We start from the raw sequence: 16003 nt of genomic DNA, 5'->3' as shown, positions 1-16003 counted from the left end.
TGCTTGGCAGCTGAACCTGGGGCACAAGCCTGCCTGGCGGCGTGCCCTGTGTGCCCGGGGTTGGGGGGGCGGGGAACGGCAAAGTCCAGCCACAGTGAGAAACACACCGGCCCCGAGACCCTCGTGGGCAGTGCCAGGCCCGGGGCGCCCCGCCCCAGGAGCCGCGTTGGGGGCGGGACAGGACAGGGCGGGGCCGGCGCAGGGTGCTGGCTGCTGGCCCGCGGGTCCCCGCGCCTGGCCCGCTCGAGGCCGCGTGGGAGCAGCCGGGCTCAACGGCGCGGCCGCCCGGCGGTCATGGCCACGCATGGGAAACTACGCCGAGAGCGAGGGCCGCAGGCTGACTATGAGGCGCAGGTCAAAGGTGAGAGGGCACTGGGTGCTCCTGGCCCGTTTCCCCGCGGAGACCCCAAAGGTCGTGGGAGACCCTGCAATGTGCTGGCTGCTGGCCCGGGGCTCGCGGCCTACCCCCAGCAACCTCCGGAGCGGGCTGAGGGAGGGAACCCGAGCCCCCTGCCCGCCTCCTCACGCCCCTTCGGCCTCAACCGCCACTGGTCCCACTTCCTTCCTCCTTCCCTCCATTCCTGTCCTGGTAGCTCTGCTCTCCTAGGTTCTCCCTGCCCCTCAGGAGCCCGAGGAGGAAAGGGGGGCACCTGGTTTCCCTCAAAAAGTGGCATTCTAGCCACCAGAAAGTGGAACACCTTGACTTTGCTGAAGGGGGCTGGGTAAGGGGGTCTGGGGGCTTCAATGGGTGGATTAGTGATGATTTTACCCTAAGACCACTCCAGTCCTGTAGCCCAGTCCCGGTTGCCCTTCTTTGGGCCCTGCGGTGGTTCCGAGTTGAAGGCCACTCTGGGTCCAGCTGGCACAGCGAATGGAGGACTGCAGAGCAGACCTCTTTGGGTTCTGATAAACACTCTGTGCAAATCGCATGCAAATGAGTCTTGCAAACTTAGTCGACAGCTTGTCTCCGGGTCTTATTCAGGGTGTGGTGGCTCTCGCAAAGGGAAGAAAGCCACATCCAAGCACCAGCAGTTTCCTGGTGTCTCAATCTCTCGATTTTACTGATGAAGGAGACGCAGCTCAGAGTGTGCTCATGGTCACACAGCACCATAGGTCCTAGGAGGTGTAAGAAAATGAACCTCGAATGTCCTTCCAGTCCAGAGGTGGAGAGTCCAATGTAATTCTGCGATACAAACAATTTGCACTAAAGTGTGCACGAGTCCTTCCTGTCTGGTAAAGGTGGGCTGCTGTCCAGACCCAGCTTGATGTGACTGAGCATGGCGAGCCAGCTCTCCAGGCCTTGCTGCATCATCCCTCAGATGGAGAGAGCAATCCCAGCCTGTATCCCCCAAACGTCATGAAGCTGAAGGACTTTGGAAACCCTTCAGTCGGCAGATATGTGTCAGTTCACTCACACCAAAAAGATTGGGCTTTGAGCAAAGCTGTCTTTAGATGTTCGTCGCCTGCTGTGGGCGTCTAATGACTTGAGCTTCTGTTTCCCATCTCCTCCGCTCTCCAGCCCCCGCCAAAGAAACTTCCTACTATGCTACAAAAAGAGGATCAGTATCTCAACACCCGAAATTCTGAAAGGTCAGCACAGTCATGGTTTGGGAGGCTGTCTTTTCTGCTTCGCTTGTCAGCAGAAGTGAGACTGAATGCCTCGCTCACAGGAAATGTTGTTGGGGCCCAGTCCTGGCTCTGCAATGCAAGCAGACATGGATTCCATCCTTTTGACAGATGTTTTGTATGCGTCGGTTCTCTGCCAGGCCCTGAAGATACAGCGAGGAGCGCACGAGAAGCCATCCTTGCTCTCATATGGCTCACAGTGGAGGAGACATATAGTAAACAACTTATCACACAACTTGTTTCAATTATGATGAAAACCACTGTAAAAGAAAAGCGCAGATGTCCAGAAAGGAGATGGGAAGAGGGCCAGCCTAGTTTATGGGGAAGTCGGGAAGGGTTCCCTGATGAGTACACCTCAGCTAAGATCTGAGAGCGGATGCTGCTGTGGCCTAGAGCCTGGGGATTTAGGTAGGTGCCAGCTGTGCTCAGACCCTGCCGACTCTTGTCTGCTTGACACCAGGTCTGCTGGATCTCAGCCAAGGCTTGGTTGCACTGAAGAAGAAATGAACATTTTGGTGTGCTGGCCCGGCGAGCACTACTCACTTATGATAGGTCCCCAGGGAACTATTGTTCCAGGAGGGTGAGCAGATGCCAGTGGACAGCGGGGCAAGCCAGGACATCTCAGTTCTTTCTTGGAATCAAATGAAATTGACTTTTATCCGAAAAAATGTTACCATGATTCAGTGAATAGTCTCATGATTCCAAGTGGCTGAGAGCCCACTCCAGGCGGCCTATGGAGTTGAGTCGGCCCCTGGGGCCAGGCCTCAGACAGTGTAAGGAAACGGCGTTGGTTTCACCATCAGGAAGCAGTCCCGCCCACCCAGGCTTCCATTAACCCAGCTTGACTCTTAGGTGGAAAGAGAGTGCTCCCATTCAGTGTTTGCAGTGAAAGCATAGGCTTGGTGGCCCCCAGGCCTATCACTGAGCTAGTCCCAGCGGTGGAGTGGGGGGAAGGGGCCACAGCTGGGGTACCTGGAGCCAGGGAGACAGACCCAGGGGTTGAGAGTAGGAAAGGGACCTTCTCCAATGGGAAATCAGAGGAGGAGATGGGAGTGCTGGGCAAGCAGGACCCATGGAGGCTGCCGCAGGCTCCACAGACCCCCCTGGGATGGCACTGATGGGACAGAAATCCCAAGTGTACCAGTACTGAGTCCTTACCCACAGCCACCCTGGGTCCTGCCACTTCCTGCCTCCTCTAATTCTGGCTCTTGGTCGAAACCCCCAATTTTCTATTGCCTAGATGGGTGCAGTAGTGGCCACTGGGGCTGGGCACTTTTCCTTTGTCACCTGACCCCTGCCCAGGCTCTGAGGGCCCAAGTGGGCCCTGAGAGCAAAGCAGGACCCTATGGCTCCACTGCTGTGGCTGCCCTCTCCCTTGCCGTCTTCTCCCTGCCGCCCCTCACCGGCACGGCTCTCTTCAGCCATGCTGCCTGCAACAGCCTTCACAGTGCCGTCTGTCTGAACATTCTTCCCCTGGATGTCTCCACGGCCCCTCTGTCACTTCCTTCAGCTCTGTGTTCCAAAGCTGCTTGTTCCTGACCACCTTCCTCTAAAAGAACCCCTCCCTGCTGCCACCTCCTGCTCTGCGTTGTCACCCCTTGTTCCCCTGCTGTTCCCCCCACCCACACTGTTCCTATCCCTGCTCCAGGAGGGCAGGAAGTGTGTCTCTGAGTCTAGACCCACTGGGTGTATAATCAACATTCTGCTGAATGAAGACATCAGTTAATGCCCCTTCCCCACCCCCGGCATCTGGACAGCTGTTAGTACAGGGGTGACCCACTTGCCAGAAGCCAAGATACAGGGCTTCTGTCCCTGGGATGCCCAGGGCTTGCCAATGGCTTACTTAAGCTCGTCATTCTCATTGAGGTGGTTCTTTGATTTGGGTCTCTGTGGAGAAAGTGGCATTGCCAAATCAAGCCAGTGATAAGATGTCACAAGCCAGCAGTGTGGGGACCCTGGGTGTGGCTCTCTGCTGAGAGTGTTGGGGGTGCCCTGGAGTTGGGTCATCAGGAGTCGGTACTGGGAACAGAAATCAGCCCCATTGCCTCAGTCCTGTCACTGGTCAGCCCCCACCGGCCGGCCTGGCCCTTGCAGTGGGGCCGCCCTTTCTCCTGGGGGCCGAGGGCTGGGTTTCCAGTTCCCGAGGCCGCAACTTCACAGCAAGTTTGGCAAGAATGCCGTGGCCGCCCCAGCCCTGTGCAGCCCTGTGCAGCCCCATGCGTCCCTGTGTTTATCGAAGAGGCTGCCCTTCCTGGAGTCCTGGGCACCTCAGGGACCGCAAATGGCAGGGGAAGTTACTGGGGGCTTTCTGGGAAGCAGGGAATCATGGGAAGGCCACGTGACTGATGCCTGGCCGGGATGGGCCCCACTCCGTCTTAGCCCTGGCCCATGGTCCCGTGAATGGCCTTTCTGTTCCTTGGGCCCTAGCCCACCTGGCTGGTTCCCCTTAGCTTCCGCTCGGAGGTCCATTTCCTCAGGCCTGCCCGGAGCCCAGCTGGACTGCTGAGCCCGGTACTGGCCCCTCTCCCCCCGGGGCCAGCATCACCTCCCCGGACTCAGGGGCCCCACAGCCCCAGCCTGAGCTGCCCTCCCACCCTGCAGAGATGCGCTGGCAACTGGGTGAGCAACTGCGCTGCCTGGAGCTGCAGGGCGAACTGCGACGGGAGCTGCTGCAGGAGCTGGCTGAGTTCATGCGGCGCCGCGCCGAGGTTGAGCTTGAGTACTCCCGGGGCCTCGACAAGCTGGTAGAGCGATTCTCCGGCCGTGGAGGCCGCCTCGGGGGCAGCAGTCGGGAGCACCAGAGCTTCCGGTGGGTCCTGGGGCCAGGCAGCTGGGATGGCCAAGGTGGGGGGAGGGGAGGCCTGACGCCCACTCCTGGTCGGTCTGAGCCCCGATCTCCACCCCCCCACCCCCAGGAAGGAGCCGTCCCTGCTGTCGCCCTTGCACTGCTGGGCTGTGTTGTTGCAGCAGACTCGGCAGCAGAGCCGGGAAAGCACAGCTCTCAGCGAGGTGCTGGGCGGGCCCCTGGCCCAGCGCCTGAGCTACATTGCCGAGGATGTGGGGCGCCTGGTCAAGAAGGCAAGACCCCTGCCCTGGGCCCGGGAGGCGGGCAGACCCCAGGATCCAGCGAGGGCAGCCCGTGGATGCTCAAAGCCCAAGTGTCAGGAACGGGAAGGCCCTGGAGGCCAGGGGGAGCTGGTGGGAGCCTGGAGTGCTGAGCTGAGGGCTGGCGGGATGGATGTGGGTGTTGCCCTGGGGCAGGGTGGCACTCAGCTCGCCTCCTCCCCAGAGTAAGGATCTGGAGCAACAGCTGCAAGAGGAGCTCCTGGAGGTGGTGTCAGAGCTTCAGATGGTGAGAGCCTGCGATTACAGGGAGGCCGTCACCTCACCTCTCCCGGGGCCAGGCTCAGGGAGAAGGATCAGGTGCCTGGGAGAGACCTGGGTTTCGGGGATCGTAAGCCGGGCCCTTTCTCCCTGCCCTGGGTGCTGAGTGCTTGGGCCAAGTGCTCAAGGCCCAAGTCCCAGATGGGCTGGGAGGAGGACGGGGCGGGCTGCCTGTGGCCACGGCCTTGAGCAGGCCTGCCTGGCCTCGGGCCTCCCTGCAGGCCAAGAAGACCTATCAGGTCTACCACACGGAGAGCCTGAGTGCTGAGGCCAAACTCCGTGAAGCCGAGCGGCAGGAGGAGAAGCGGGCAGGCCGAAGTGCCACTGCCACCACCACCAGCACCGAGTCTGGGCCCCTCCGCAAAGGCTCTGTCAAGAAGGGAGGGCGGCTGGTGGAGAAGGTGGGCCTGGGGGGCACCTGTCTGTGTCCAAAGGCTCTGGCTTTGTCCTTTGTCCTTTCACATCCTCAACCCTCACTGGGCCCTGCAGGGAGGTGGTGTGTGCATCAGGAAAGCAGGGCTGGCTCTTGGGGTGGGGGGCTCCCCAGGCTCGGTTGGTAGACACAGGGGGCAGGAGAATGGCCTCTAGGTCCAGGACAGCCCACATGCTCCCCTCCGTGCAAACCCAGCTGGCAAAAGAGCTATCCCAAGCCTGGGGGTCCTACCTCCCACCCATCCTCGCCTCATACGGTGCTGGGAGATCTTAGAGGAGTGAGGGGACACGTTGGATGGGGGGCCGAGTGATCAGCAGGGAGGACGCATGTTCTAGGTGGTCCCCGAAGGAAGGATGGGGAAGTGGAGGCTGGCAGGGTTTAGGAATAAAGAATCTTTCAACTTCTGGGCTACATAGTTTGAGGAGCCCAGTGGGATAGTGGGGGAGCTGTCCAAATGGGGAAGGGAGGGGTGGGGAGTGTGTGTCGAGGGTGGTGGATACACAGGAGGCAGGGCTGGGGTATTCGGCCATGTGGATGACCCGGGGGCTCATGTGATCCTGAGCAGCGTCACGCCAAGTTCTTGGAGCACAAACTCAAGTGTACAAAGGCTCGCAATGAGTACCTGCTAAGCCTGGCCAGCGTCAACGCCGCCGTCAGCAACTACTACCTGCGAGACGTCATGGACCTGATGGATGTGAGTGTGGGGTGTGGGGAGGGGTCCGGAGGGGTCCGGGCGCCCGTGCCCTGAGCCCTCCCAAGCCGTGTCCTCGCTTGTTCCCCAGTGTTGTGACACAGGATTCCACCTGGCCCTGGGCCAAGTGCTCCGGAGCTACACGGCTGCGGAGAGCCGCATCCAAGCCTCCCAGATGCAGGGCCTGGGCAGCCTGGAGGAGGCCGTGGATGCCCTGGATCCCATAGGTGACAAGGCCAAGGTGCTGGAGGTGCACGCTATCGCCTTCTGTCCCCCGCTGCGTTTCGACTACCAGCCCCACGAGGGGGATGAGGTGAGGGTCTCTGCCCAGCCTTCAGGAAAATGGCTTTGTGTTCTGATCTTCACTGTGATGGTAGCTGAGTGGAATGGATTTCCTTCCCTTTGCTGAGACCTCAAACCTCTTGAATGCCACTTACTTCTCAGACCCTTGTGCAGTGGCCTCAAGGCAAATGGGGTTCTGGAGTTTCTGCACTTGCATTGAAGCAAGCAGACCTCCCCAACCCACTTCTGTGGTACAACTAGTGAACACAACATCCCCCACAAGGGCAAACATAGCCAGCATGGCAGCAATTTTGAGGCCGGCTTGTTGGTGGTAGACAGCTGCCCGTATACTGTTCTTTTGGTGGTTCTGTGTGCTTTAGACATTTCACAATGCAAACTTGGGAGGGAAAGAAACCATGCAAACACTAGCATATAACTAGGCATCTTCTTTTTTGGCCACACCATGTGGCATGGGGGACCCTAGTTCCCTAACCAGGAATAGAACCTGTGCCCCCTGCAGTGGACCTCCAGGGAATTCCTCACTAGGGCACCTTTTTATGCATCTCTGAGCTGTACTCTCCTTTACCAGTTTATCCTCATGAGCATGGACTGGGATTACACTGGATTGTAATGTACACTGGGGTTCCACTGACCTTTTTCTTTTTTTTTTTTTTTTGCTTATTTCATTTGTATTTTGACCGAAGTCATATCTGATAAAGTCAAATGTTACTCAAGGCATTCAAGGGCACACCTCCCTTCTCTGACCCACCCTTCCTGTTCCTGATTCCCACTCCCCAGATGCAGCCACTCCCCAGTCTTCTAGCTGCTGCTGCTGCTGCAGACAATGCATCAGGTGCTGCTTGTGCTTTGCAGCTTGTCAGAGGCCCTACAATCCCCTTCCGTGGACGATTAAGGCTCCACCCCACATCACCACCGTCTGTCTCCACCATATCAGGCAATCTTTTCTCTTCAGAGCCCTGCTGTGGAGCCATGCAGTCTCAGCTTGTAGGCCTTGATTGACTTCTAGGCCAGCACAGTCCAGGACCTTTCTTTCCCCATTGTCCTGAGCATCCCTGCATTAGACCCTCTGCATCCCAGATCACGTGTCTTCCTCTGTTTTGTTTTATTACCTTGTTTTCACAGACATCTTCCTACATACTTTCCTGACTTAGACTGTCTGAAAAAAAATGCCTGTATTCTGTTCTTGAAATTGGTTGGTAGTTTACCTGGGTGTAGAAGTCAAGGTTGAAAAGCATTTTCTTTTTGGAATGTTCAAAGTATCCCTCCAAGCTTTCAGTAGTATTGTGGGTGAGAAGTTCAGCTGCCGTTCTGATTTCTGCACTGTTGTCTGTCACCTGTAATTTTTCTCGTTGAAGCTTTTAGGATAGTCCCTTTCCCTCATGTACAATTTTATAATGATATGCCTTGGGGATCCTTTTGCCTTCATGATGCTGGGCCACCTGTGGGCTTTGTCAGTACAGAAACTTAAGTCGTAAGGTTTTGAGCTCATATTGTTCCTTTGGTAATTTCCGTCCATTAATTTTCTTTGTGCTTGCTTTCAAGAATTCTTGTAATTAGATATTGAACTTCATGGGTTGTCTAATTTCGTTATCTTTTATCTTTCCTATTTCTCATCACTACAACTTTTATGTTTATTAATACTATATAGGTGTATTTAAAATGTTTATTTGGCTGCATTGTGTCTTTAGTTGTGGCATGAAAGAGCTTTCTCTACTTGTGGCATGTGGACTCCAGAGCTCGAGGACTCAGCACTGCATACATGTGAGATCTTAGTTCTCAGACCAAGGATTGAACCCAAATCTTCTGCATTGGAAGGCAGATTCTTAACCACTGGGCCACTAGGGAAGTCCCATCACTATACCTTTTAATTCTGTTCTCTTAGAGACTTTTTTGACTTATCTCTGCCCACCCCTTTTTAATTTTTCTTAAAAATTTACTTTCATAAGTTTTTTTAAACAGTTTTGGTTTGTTTTACATGTTCTTATTTAAAATAGCCCTTTGTTCTTATTTCATGGATACAGTATATTCTCAAATTTTTCTGAAATGTTTATCATTTTTCTTGATATTCCCATGTCCCCTACATTTTTTCTGTTTTCTTGCATTGATCTCTGTCTTCCACTTAATTTTTTTAGATTTTTTTTTTGTGGACCATTTTTAAAGTCTTTATGGAATTTGTTAGAGTATTGCTTCTGTTTTGTATTTTGTTTGTTGGCCTTGAGGCATGTGGGATCTTAGCCCCCTGACGAGGGATCAAACCTGCATTCTGTGCATTGGAAGGCAAAGTCTTAATCACTGGACCACCAGGGACGTCCCTATGTCTTCTACTTTAGAGCTATCCCTCAAATTGCTGCCAGTTCTTGGCTGTCAGTTCCTATTCCCGAGGAGGCACTGAGAGATAGATTAGGTATTTGGTATGTGTGAGAAGAGCTTGTCAACAGTGGTTTTCCCCACAGGGTGGCTGGGTAGGGACTTGGAATGTTCTGTGATGCTCGCTTTCAGCACGGGGAACTGGAGGTGTCTCAGCTGCTGGAAAGAACTTCAAGGACTTGGGGGAGGGGCTCGGCTCTCACTTGGATGCTGTCAGGAGGCAGGGGTGACTCTGATTCTGTGTTTTGATAAATCTTCTCAAGAAGACAGGGCGGAGGTGGGTAGAAAGAGGCTAGAGCAGTCATTAGCGAGGAGGGAAACGCCCGGCACTCTAGCCGGGCCAGCGGGAAGTTTGGTAATTTTTGTGGCTTGGACAAAGTTCTTGTTCTGGTCCGTGCTCGGATGTGCTGATGAGGTGATCTTGTTTTTATCTTCAGCCGCCATGGCCAGAGAGTGGCTTTGTGTGATGCTGATGCTCTGTGACGTTCCTTATGTCTGACAGGTCCACGCCGAGGCACAGATGGTGGTGGCTGCTGTGCCTGCTCATCAGGACTAGTCTCTGATTTATCCTTTCCAAAGAGTCAGTTTCTCATGATCTGCCCATTATGTGGGCTTGAGGGGGGTGGGTCTTCTCACGTCAGCGTTTCCTAGAGCCTGGATAGAAATATTTCATTGCTGCTAAGTAGCTTCAGTCATGTACGACTCTGTGCAACCCCAAAGACGGCAGACCATCAGGCTCCCCCGTCCCTGGGGTTCTCCAGGCAAGAACACTGGAGTGGGTTGCCATTTCCTTCTCCAATGCATGAAAGTGAAAAGTGAAAGTGAAGTCGCTCAGTCGTGTCTGATTCTTAGTGACCCCATGGACTGTAGGCCACCAGGCTCCTCCATCCATGGGATTTTCCAGGCAAGAGCACCAGAGTGGGGTGCCATTGCCTTCTCCGTGACTGCTCTAGGCACCTCATATAAGTAGTCTAATACTTTTTGTCCTGTTTTTTTTTTTTTTTTTACAAAAGGCTTATTTCACTGATTATAATGTCCTCAGGGTTCACCCATGTTGAAACATGTATGAGAATTTCCTCCCTTTTTACTGCTGAATAATATTCTACATAGAGACACCACCCTTTGCGTATCCACCCATCAGCTGCTGGACACTTGGGGTGCTTCCACCTTTGGGCTATTATGAGTAGCACTGCAAGTACATCCATGCATGAGTCTCAGTGCTCATGAGTGTACACTGCCTTCCTCTCAGAAGGGGTCCTTGCTTCAGATCTGGCTGGACCAGGTGTCAAGGCTGGTGACCCTCTGCAGTAGCCCCTGAGGCAGTGAAAATCAGCCCCAGAAACCTCTGCACCTGCTGCACAGCCCACCCCGGTGTCTCAGGTGCAGCCCTAACTGCCCCCCTACCCAATGCTGCACCCTGCAGGTTGCTGAGATCCAGGTTGAGATGGAGCTGCGGGATGAGATTCTACCCAGAGCCCAGAATATCCAGAGCCGCCTGGACCGCCAGACCATCGAGACAGAGGAGGTACGGGGTGGCCTAGACACACGGAGCCAGATGGTTGTGATCTCCTTTTCCCCTTCCTTCTGACTCGACCTCCTTGTTCTTTGTCTCTCCCCCATTTCTTCCTGCCTGGGTGCCATCTCCTCCCAAGGTGAATAAGACGCTGAAGGCCACACTGCAGGCCCTGCTGGAGGTGGTGGCGTCAGAAGACAGTGACATGCTCGACTCCTTCCAGGCCAGCCTGTCCACCGAGTCCCTCAAGTCCACCAGCTCGGACCCGGGGGCTCGGCAGGCTGGCCGGCGGCGGGGCCAGCAGCAGGAGACTGAGACCTTCTACATCACGGTGGGGAGGTGGTGCTGGACCGGGAGGGCGGGTGGGGTGGTGGGGGCCAGGGAGGGCAGGGCTAGGACTAAAGCCCTGGGCTCTTCCGGGGGCTTGACAGAAACTCCAGGAGTACCTGAGTGGACGGAGTATCCTTGCCAAGCTGCAGGCCAAGCATGAGAAACTGCAGGACGCCATCCAGCGAGGTGGGCCCCCTGCCTCGCCACCCCCAGGGCCTGGAGCAGCCCAGCCATGGTGTGGCTCTCCTCCTGCAGCCTCTCCCTGGCCAGAGAGGGTGCTGGGCACACAGGAAGGAAGCCAGCCAGGGTCTCAGCCCCCATCCTGCTCTTTGTCCTGAGGCTGCCCTTACCTGTAGGCTGCCCTGTTCCTCTGCCACGCGCCGAGAAACCTCCTGGCCCAAGAGGCACACCAACCCTTTCTCCTTCCCAGGTGACAAGGAAGACCGGGAGGTGACTTGGTGAGTCCTTCGAGAGGGACCAGTTTGTCCTGAGGACCCATGGTATCCCCACCTCCCCTCTGCTTGTTCCTCGGTGGCCTTAGTTTCCTACTTATTTTGCCCAGAGGGTTCTGGAATAACTTGCGAGCCCCAGCATCCAGTTGGGCTGGGCTGGGGGGTCCAGGCAGCCTAGTGTCCAGGCCTGCTCCCCTCAGAGGCAGCTCCTGTTCACCGCGACAGGACCCAGTACACACAGAGAAAACTCCAGAAGAGCCGTGCCCCCCGCCCCAGCTCCCAGTATAACCAGAAACTCTTCGGGGGAGACATGGAGAAGTTTATCCAGGTACTTGCCTTACCCTTCAACTGAGTGCAGGCCCCTTCCTGCTTCAGCCGTGCCTCCAGCCCTGGGGCCCCTGTGAACCCAAACGAGTTACCACGAGCTGAGGACTTACCAGGAGCACGGATACCCGCAGGCCCCACTTCTGGGATGCTTGCTAGGGAGGGAAGTCAGGAAAGCACCAGAGATCAGAAAAGGAGAAATGACACTATTGTTTGGGATGATGTGATTCAGTCTCTCACTGTTCAGAAGAATCAGCAGGTTATTTAAGTGAACAAACCCGAGGTTCATGATATTGCTTGATTTGAGGTCAGCAGAGAGAGTTGGGTGGCATTTCCACTCCATAGCAGGAAACAGATAAAATGTCAGGCACGGCACCAGGGATCAGACACCCCCTCCCCACTGGGCATACATCTCCCTAGCCTTGTTTCTGACTACAGAATGCATTAAGACAAAATGAAAATGAGTGAGTGGCAGGGTGTGCCGTGCCATACCCACCGTGGAGGGCACTCTCTCTGTCCTTGTCCGCAGAGCTCAGGCCAGCCCGTGCCCCTGGTGGTGGAGAGCTGTGTCCGCTTCATTAACCTCAATGGTGAGTGAGATCTGGGGCCTCCCGCCTCTGGCCTGCCTGGCCCCTCGCAAGATTGGAGGAGCGGGGGCGGGGAGGAGGTTTGGTGCCCACCAGTTTTCCATCCTCCCACAGGCCTGCAGCATGAGGGCATCTTCCGGGTGTCGGGCGCCCAGCCCCAGATCTCGGAGATCCGTGATGCTTTTGAGAGAGGTGGGGACTGGTGAGGTGTGGCGGAGGGTGGGGAGGCTGGGAGAGCCGGTGTCACAGGCCTCTCTCCTCGCCCCCTCCCAGGAGAGGACCCGCTGGTGGAGGGCTGCACTGCCCATGACCTGGACTCGGTGGCGGGCGTGCTGAAACTCTACTTCCGGAGCTTGCAGCCCCCCATATTCCCACCAGACCTGTTTGGAGAGCTGCTGGCTTCTGCAGGTGAGCCAGGGGCCTGGGGGTGGGGTGGGGGTGGGGGGCTCCCCACTCCCTAGTGGCCACCTTGCCCGGGCTCATGGCTTCTCCCTGGGATGATGGCCTTGTCTGCAGAGCTGGAGGCTGTGGCCGAGCGGGTGGAGCACGTGGCTGGCCTCCTGGCCCGGCTGCCCGGACCCGTGCTGGTGGTCTTGCGGTACCTCTTCACCTTCCTCAACCAGTGAGTGCTTCTGGGGAATGGGGGGGAGCGCGGGCATCCCAGGTTGGGGTGCAGTGATGCCGAGCCGGGAGCTCCGTGCCTATGACCTGTCTGTACCCCCAGCCTGGCCCAGTACAGTGATGAGAACATGATGGACCCCTACAACCTGGCCGTGTGCTTTGGGCCGACGCTGCTGCCCGTCCCTGCTGGGCAGGACCCAGTGGCTTTGCAAGGCCGTGTCAACCAGCTGGTGCAGACCCTCATCATCCAGCCTGGACGGGTCTTCCCGGCCCCGGCCCAGCTGCCCGGCCCCGTCTATGAGAAGTGCATGGCACCACCTTCTGCCAGCTGCTTGGGGTAGGCTCTTGGTGCCGCCAGGAGAGAGAGACTGGCTGCAGGGGGCACCCTGAGGATGCTCAGCCACCTCACTCTTCTCTGGACTACAGGGATGCCCAGTTGGAGGGCCCGACGGGGGACAACGAGTTGGAGCTGGAGCCGGGGACCTCAGCCCAGGAGGAGGGTAGGGGTGGGGAAGGACAGCCCCATGGGGTCCCTGGCCAGGGCATCCACGCCACCCCGCCACCTCACTTGCATCTCTTCTCCTCCCCAGACCAGGAGGGTGTCGTGGAGGCCGTGGCTTGCTTTGCATACACAGGCCGCACGGCCCAGGAGCTGACCTTCCAGCGCGGGGACATCTTGCGGCTGCACGAGCGGGCCTCAGGCGACTGGTGGCGGGGCGAGCACGCGGGGGCACGGGGGCTCATCCCCCACAAGTATATCACTCTGCCTGCGGGGTGAGTTTGGAGGCTCTCCTTCCAGCCCCCCCCGACCCCCGGGCTTCCAGCCCCTCCCGCATGCCAAGTCCCAGGTTCCGCAGGCCCAGGCTGTGCCTTGCTGACCGCTGCTGGCCCGCACTGTGCCCTCTGCCCTGCAGACCCCAAACCCAGAGTAAGCATTCCAAGTGTCTTGTCTTTCCATCTCCAGAGCAGAGAAGCTCGCGGCGGGCCAGGGGCTGCTGGCCGCCGGGGACCTGCTGAGCAGCTCAGAGGGGCTCCCCATGGTGGAGCTCGTCCAGAGGTGAGCAGGAGCGGGGAAGACCCCTTCTGCGCCTTGCTTGCCCATCCCAGGCTGGAGGCAGGACGGCCAGGGACCAGCTTTGCTGTTTCTTTCCCTTTCCCATGCCCTGGGCTGGGAGAAGCCCCTGCCTGGGAGCGCGGGGCCTCCCAAGGGCCCCCTCTAGGCTCCCTGTCTGTGCCCTGCAGGCCAGAGCCGTGCACCCCACCCGAGATCCCTCTTGGTATCCCCGGGAGTCACTCCGGGTACCGACGGCCCTGCGTGGTCCCAGCATCCCCAGAACGACACGTGGAGGTGGATAAGGTGAGCGCTGGGGATAGTCATGTGGCAAGAGGGGTGCACTTCCCCAGGGGTGGGTTCTCTGCTTCCCCTTATGAGCCACTGTTCCTGCCTGAGGTTCAAGTCTGACCCTCCTGATCGTAGACACACTGGCCGAGCCCAGCCTAGAGAGGGGCAGGCCGGTAAGGGGGTGAGCTTGGTGGGGAGGGACTGGCCTGGAGGCAAGGTAGTGGGAGACCTGGGGGAGAGCACTCACACATTTAGGCCTCACGTTTGGTTCATGAGTGGGAAGCAGCACATGGGACAGGCTTCAAGGCTGGCATCTAGAGCCAGGCTAGGTGACAGGTGGTAACATGGCAGGCGCTTTGTGAGCCAGAGAAGATGAAAGGGGCAGATGGAAAAGCAGCTGAGGGAGGTGGTGAACTGGGGAGCCTGGCGGGGTCATGGTTCTTACAGGGGAGCAGAGAGCAGGTGCCAGATGGGGCCCTGGTGTGGGGTGCAGCCTGGGGAGACCCAGCTGCCTGCTGTGCCCACTGGCCCAAGCAAACCCCTTCGTGGGCTCCTGGTGGGCACTGCCAGAAGCCCTGAGGGACAATGTGAGCCTGGGGACAGAGAGTGAGAGAGCCCGCCATGTCCCAGGTGTGGCCTGGCGACCGGGCCTGGGCACTGGGGACAGAGGGGTTATCAGGGACACACATGTGTGGTGGCTGGGGGAGGATGGGCCAGGGCTGGGGGGCAGAGCATCCATGAGACCCCAGGGCAGGTGGTCGGTAGGCTGGGCCAGGTGGGCTGTGGGGGAGCCCTGGCCTGGGACGTCGGGGCACTTGAGAGGCTGAGGGCCCCCCAAGCCAGGGGGTGGTGGCTGTGATCTCTGCCAGGGAGAGAGTGGGGAGAGGATGGGTACCCAGGGCCCACCCTGAGGGGCTCCCATTTGAAGGCTGAGCTAATCACTGCAGTCCACAGAGGCAGTGGCTGAGGACTTTGTTTCAGGGGGCAGAGGAGTTCAGAGGATCAGCAGGCCTGACTCCTGGGTCAGGTCACTGTCCTGGGGGCAGGGGACTGACTGGGCAGGTGGGGCCCACTTGTGCCAACATCCTGCCTTTCTCTCCTCTCCGCCAGGCTGTGGCACAGACCATGGACTCTGTGTTTAAGGAGCTCTTGGGGAAGACTGCCCTCCGTCAGGGCCTCGGACCGGGCACCAACAACTCTTCGAGCCCCGGGCCTCGCAGCCCGAAGCCTCCAGGCTGTGGGCGCCTGGGCAAGAACAAAGGCTTCTCACGGGGCCCTGGTGCCCCAGCCTCACCCTCGACCTCCCATCCCCAGGGCCTAGACTCACCCTTCAAGTCCCACTGAAGGGCCCCCTCATCCTCTGTAGGCCCTGCCCCAGCCCAGGGCAAAACCGGCCAGGCACCCCCAACCCTTTGCTTCTCCTTGGCCCTGTCCAGCATACCTGCTCGTGACCCTCTGCAGAGAGGAGGAAGTGGCCGCTCCAGCTCACCCCTGCCTTCCCTGCTCTGGCTTGGGCCCCTCTGGGAGGCTGCCGCAGAGGAAGGCAGGGGCAGGCCCCTCCTGGCCCTGGGTGTGAGGGCTCGTGGCTGATTGTCACCCTTGACAGCCAGTAGGTGGCGGGTGCCTTTGCTCAGCTGAGGGTGCCAGCCTGGTGGGGGTTGACAGGCATTGGCAACCATTCATAAAGTCCTGTGCATTGACTCCCAGATGCGAGCTGGTTCTCTGTCTGGCTGGGCGGGGGGGTGGTTGGAAGGTGGGTACAGGGTCAGCCTCTTGGCACCCCCAGCACTCGAGGGCGGGGCGCCCAGCTTCTGGGGCTTCTTGGCACAGGGCTGTGTGGCTTGGGGACCTGCATCTTGGAAGTCCTGTCTCCTGTGTGGTAGGTTCCAGATCCATGCACGTGTCTGTGGGTGTGGGAGGGGCCTGAGAATCTCTCTGCACTTCCCCCACATTTAATGCAATAAACATGCATGAATTTTTTAAAATACCATCCTTGTAGAAAAGGGGGACAAAAAGAAGCAAATACAGAA

The 16003-nt window shown here is 57.8% G+C and overlaps 1 protein-coding gene across 2 annotated transcripts; it reads left to right on the top strand.

Moving 5' to 3' along the window:
* The first annotated feature begins 230 nt into the window (after window positions 1–230).
* On the top strand, window positions 231–15961 carry ARHGAP4 (Rho GTPase activating protein 4). 2 transcript variants are annotated; one of them, XM_005227656.5, is made up of 23 exons: window positions 233–361; window positions 1520–1590; window positions 4228–4435; window positions 4542–4704; window positions 4916–4978; window positions 5232–5411; window positions 6009–6137; window positions 6226–6447; window positions 10228–10329; window positions 10457–10648; window positions 10749–10833; window positions 11078–11105; window positions 11325–11427; window positions 11953–12013; window positions 12125–12202; window positions 12284–12418; window positions 12527–12632; window positions 12735–12968; window positions 13058–13131; window positions 13222–13405; window positions 13596–13688; window positions 13874–13988; window positions 15084–15961. In XM_005227656.5, the coding sequence occupies exons 3-23, from the start codon at window positions 4230–4232 to the stop codon at window positions 15315–15317; spliced, it is 2787 nt and encodes a 928-aa protein (XP_005227713.2). In that variant the 5' UTR covers window positions 233–361; window positions 1520–1590; window positions 4228–4229; the 3' UTR covers window positions 15318–15961.
* Window positions 15962–16003: the final 42 nt, after the last annotated feature.

The sequence above is a fragment of the Bos taurus genome, chromosome X (assembly GCF_002263795.3).
Source record: "Bos taurus isolate L1 Dominette 01449 registration number 42190680 breed Hereford chromosome X, ARS-UCD2.0, whole genome shotgun sequence".
Lineage (NCBI taxonomy): Eukaryota > Metazoa > Chordata > Mammalia > Artiodactyla > Bovidae > Bos > Bos taurus.
Note: the sequence above shows the minus strand (reverse complement) of the source record. Positions and strands in the feature narration are given on the sequence as shown.